Here is a 4,718-nt window from a genome sequence, read left to right as displayed (position 1 = left end):
TATGGTGTCTTGATCACTAAAACCAAAACCCTAAGCAATACCTTTGCCTTAATCTCCATAGGGTTTGTTTTTCTCTTTCTTCTTTTCTAAGTTGAGCACTTGATCATCTTGTGGTCATCACCATCATCACCATGATCATCACTTGCTCCATCACTTGGCATGTACCAACCTTATTAAGTCTACACACACTTAGTATAGAGGTTAGTACTTAGGGTTTCATCAATTATCCAAAACCAAACTAGGGCTTTCACCTAATTCCCACAACAAATTTCACGCGGCTTCGACGCCCCTCCTAGTTGTTGTGTACTTGTGTACGCAGGTAGAACACAGTCAAGCTCGTGCGTCTGTCTGCATTCCAGAGACGGTGGCGAGCGGGGGAGCATCGCAGTACGACGGCGAGCGGGGAGGTCCGTGGGGCAGCATCGCGGTGAGGAGGCGGCGGCGGCGACAGTGTCGGTATGAAGAGAGGGGAGAAAACCTGAGAAGAGATGAGGATAGAGCATTGCGCTCTGTGGGTGGCTTTCTGCAAAACTGCCATAGAGAGGATAGGATAGACACGGGTTGATTTTCTAAATATGAGGATTTTTTTTTAAAACATGCAAAGATGCGTGTCGCTCCATGAATACGCCACCAATGCTTGGAATGCTCTAGTGGAATGAGACTCGACTGGTTTTTAATAACTCCCAATATATAGATATGGTTTTGCTCCCTACTCCCTCCGTCCCAAATCAAACTTTTGAAGTTCAACTAAGTTTATAAAAAATATTAGTCACATTGATATTTTTAAATAAGGTTATTATGAAATTATATTCATTGATCTATCTAATTATAGTAATTAGATATTATAAATATTAATATTTTCTTATATATATATAGGGTAATTCTTTTTTACTCCCTCTATATATATATATATATATATATATATATATATATAGAGAGAGAGAGAGAGAGTTAAAGTTAAGTGTGTTTGACTCCTTAAAAAAACGAGAATGATACTATTTTAGGATGGATGGACTAGGCCACTTCAGCTTGCAGCTTATCGTTCTAATGAGTATTGGTGACACGTTGATGAGTTGATAGTCACAAGTGTCTAGGCAACTTATTTATTAGAAAGGGGTTTGACACCTTAGTTGTGTTGGTCACTTGAAACCTCTATAAGGAGCGGAACGACTCGTTGTTCCAGTAGTACACCCTGTAGCTGATTGTCTTCTTACGCGCCTGCTTGGATTAAGCTACTTTTAAGGCTCCTTCTTCCTTTCTTTTTTTTATTAATTAATATGTGTACTACAAGTTTAAAAAGCATATTTTACTAGATTCATCATGAGAAATGATGACTTCATAATAAGTATCTGAATTAATAATGTATTATCACATATGTTTCTTCTTGCTAGTCAAATTGTCGCATTTGATATTGTGTAATTGGGTAGCACTAAATGAAATGAAGATGACCACTTCAGCTAGTCAAATCGACCTCAAATCCGTGGTCCACTAAATTAAAATGAAGATGGTCCACATCTAAGTACTTCGAAGAATGAAGGACAAACTTGTTCTCTCTTCTCTGCATGCGACTTTCAACAATTTGTCAAGCTAATTAAACAACCGAAGAATTTTAATATCTGACTAGCCTGCTCTGGTCATTGGCGAAGCGAAGCGTCGTTTGTTAGAAAGATTCAAAATGCCAGATGGGATGGCCTACCATTTTTCTATATGTAGAATAGAGTACGACTTCCCAGTGTGTCCACAGCATCACTAACATTAAGGACCCACATGCATGGTGTGTGGCAATGGCGCGGGCACGGCGGGAAGATGCTCGCGAGACCTGCGCGAAGCCAGCCAGCTGCAGGCGACGCAGCACAAGAGGCTTGTAAGACTCCATAGCACGCCACCACACCGGCCGCACACGAGACGAGTTCTCATCCACGAAACCAACCTAGCTAGCTACTCCTACGACGTACGGTCAAGGAGATAGATCATCGAGTGATCGAGGGAGGAGAGGATGCACCGGTCGGCGAGCTACTACCTGCAGTCGTCGTCGTCGTCGTCGTCGTCGTCGTCGACCGGGGCGGCGGCGCCGGGGCCGAGCTCGACGGCGGGCGCGATGGACGTGGACCAGCTGCCGACGTATGACCCGCGGTCGGACGTGGCCAAGAAGGAGGCCCTGGATGCCTCGCGCGCCGACCTCGCTCGCGCCCTCGTCCACCTCATCCCCGTCGTCGTGCTCCTCTGCGGCCTTCTCCTCTGGTCGCTTTCCAACACCCATGTCCCAGGTATTAATGCATCACAATGCAAGAAGGAATACGGTTTTTTTTTCATTCTTTGTTTTTCTTATTATAAAACTAAACTGATTTCTATAAAACTTATGCGTAAATTATGTGAATTTTCTGCGTTCGAATCAAATATGATCTAAACGATCGGATGCGCACGGCCAGCTACATGTCGTCTAATTAAGGCTTTGTTTAGACTAGCTAGCTAGAGCTCTTCCTCCATCCACAAGGATACAATATTCTAGCACACTATACATACTTTAGACACTTTAATCAAGAATGCACCTTGAATTGCATAAAAATACTAAATAAAATTCTTAAGAATACAAAAGAGTCAGCTTATGGTTAAAGGCTTCTTTTATCGTATCTCTCCAGTCTCTTGCTTCCCTTTTATCGTTGTACAGTATATATGTGCGTGTCTACGAACTCAACCCGTAAAAATTAAGAGTTTGCAGATAAATCCACCTGCATCTCTAGTCGTCCTCCACCACTCATAGCTTGCCACTATGGAGAAAAGGGTTGCCATCAAGAGCAATTTGGACAGTTATTTGCAGGACCTACGCCTCCTCGAGACTCATGCAGAACCTTCCTAGCAACACATTCATGTTATATAAACATTATGCCATACACAAAGATGTCAAATCTAGATACAATCAGTCAGAAGGATTGGATCTAGCTATAGAGACTCTAGATCGCCCTTGTTGTTGTTGGATGCCACAACCACAACCACCACCAAAGATCCAAGGTCATGCATGGACCCAAGAGTCGATCTACTTGTGGAGGAAGACAAGGGTGGGTGGCATAGATGTTGACAATTCTATATTGGCTAATGGACTATAGGAGTATTACATAACAACTTGGTATGGACCCTAGCTATCTCACCCGTGGTACCCCTCTAGGGCCGGCTCTACTTCGAGCATCTTCACAATAGTTCTAAAAAACAAGTATTCCATGTGGCAAAAAAAGTATAGAGCAAATTGTTGCCATTGTCCAACTATTTATAATAATTTACTTAAAAAAACAAGCCCACAAGTTCATGTCTCCCCATCAGGTCCATGTGCTCCACAAGCTTCATCGAACACATTCTTCGTTGAGCAACCCGACACATTAGATTACACTAAAACCTTTAAACTGAATCCCTATTGCTTTGTTTACCTCCCAGTACTGAAAGTGTCTGGAGATCCAATTTGGTGAACTTCCTAGATGGCAGATGGGGCGACAACAAACTCTGAGGAAAAAAAATACTATGCTAGGATGCGCCAATATTGATAGATAGTAGTAGTCGTCCGTGTATTTTTGTGTGTGGATGCCTCCGTTTTTCTAAACAAAGGTTAATTATAATTTGTCCATTCTAAACGGGCCATATCTTTCGTTCTCCATTCTAAACGGGCTAATATCTTCCGCAAAGAGTAGTTCTAAATTTTCAAGTCCATTTTTTGAAGTTAATCAACCATTTTGCCTAACAATTATGTATGTTGTCTCACTTATCTATACCTGCTACTAGAGTTTGGTGTCCTGACAGAGAAAGGAGACGGCCGCACGACGACGGTTGCCCGTGTCATGATAATGCCACAAAACAGTGGATCTGCATCGAGCTGGAAAGGCGGATCAGTTACGACGAGCGCGACGAAGGATTCAGATCCCATAGACAAGGCTCATGGAAATGGAACAAAGAGAAGGCTGTTGTTGAGAACCGAAATGGAGCGTGGCAAACAATCTAAACCACTCATGCACTTCAGGGTCAATAAATAAGAAGAGGCCAATATAATATGCCATAGCGTGTTAGCCAGTTTGTAATTTAGAAAATTTTATTTATCCCCATTTGGTTTTTTGTTTCTATTATTTCTATTGCTCTATCAGAGAAAAATATCATTTAAATTCAGATTAGAACAACAATAGCTCTGCCAAACAGGCTTAGCAACGTCAGGGTTTAAATAGATGATGAAGTGAAAATTTGTACAACTAGTACATGGGATGAGCTTACTCATTGTCGATCGATACACCATCTATCACTAAAAGAGAATAATGTTGTTTATCTATCTATACTAGAAACTAGCCAAGCAATCTAGATACATTAATTATTGGATTCCACCGTGATATGGAAATGATCTCCATGCATTCGATTAGATATGGAAAACCATCTACGGAAGCGCGTGGAGAAGGAACTCACTGGCCTTGTTTTTGAATGTAATCGGATTTGAATCAACATGTGTTGAGATGGATTAGAGTGGAACTAAAACTATATACTATCCCAATTCACTCTAACACTTATGTATTGAGGTAGATAGGTGGGTACTTGTGGGTGGGTGAAAAAAAGATAGCGAGGGTGACGAGAGGTTTTGCATGGCAGGAACGCATAAGCTGCGTGGATGTTGATAGGAGGGTGCCCGTATGTTATAATATGACTCAATACATTTTTAAGCTGTAATATATTGTCACTACACGTGAGTTGTT

At 41.7% G+C, this 4,718-nt stretch overlaps 1 protein-coding gene across 1 annotated transcript; it reads left to right on the top strand.

Moving 5' to 3' along the window:
- LOC110434221 lies at positions 1,819-4,101 on the top strand. The gene is made up of 2 exons (XM_021458083.1): positions 1,819-2,267; positions 3,769-4,101. Exons 1-2 carry the CDS (start codon positions 1,997-1,999, stop codon positions 4,014-4,016), a joined length of 519 nt encoding a protein of 172 aa, XP_021313758.1. The 5' UTR covers positions 1,819-1,996; the 3' UTR covers positions 4,017-4,101.

This window comes from Sorghum bicolor, chromosome 3, assembly GCF_000003195.3.
Source record: "Sorghum bicolor cultivar BTx623 chromosome 3, Sorghum_bicolor_NCBIv3, whole genome shotgun sequence".
Lineage (NCBI taxonomy): Eukaryota > Viridiplantae > Streptophyta > Magnoliopsida > Poales > Poaceae > Sorghum > Sorghum bicolor.
The sequence above is the reverse complement of the archived record's forward strand: the minus strand, read 5'-3'. Positions and strand labels throughout refer to the sequence as shown.

Bases quoted from the DNA above. Each gene is read 5' to 3' on its own strand.
- LOC110434221 (XM_021458083.1), top strand. From the start codon at position 1,997: ATGCACCGGTCGGCGAGCTACTACCTGCAGTCGTCGTCGTCGTCGTCG. The intron at 2,268-3,768 runs GTATTAATGCAT...ACCTGCTACTAG, and splicing joins TTCCAACACCCATGTCCCAG to AGTTTGGTGTCCTGACAGAG.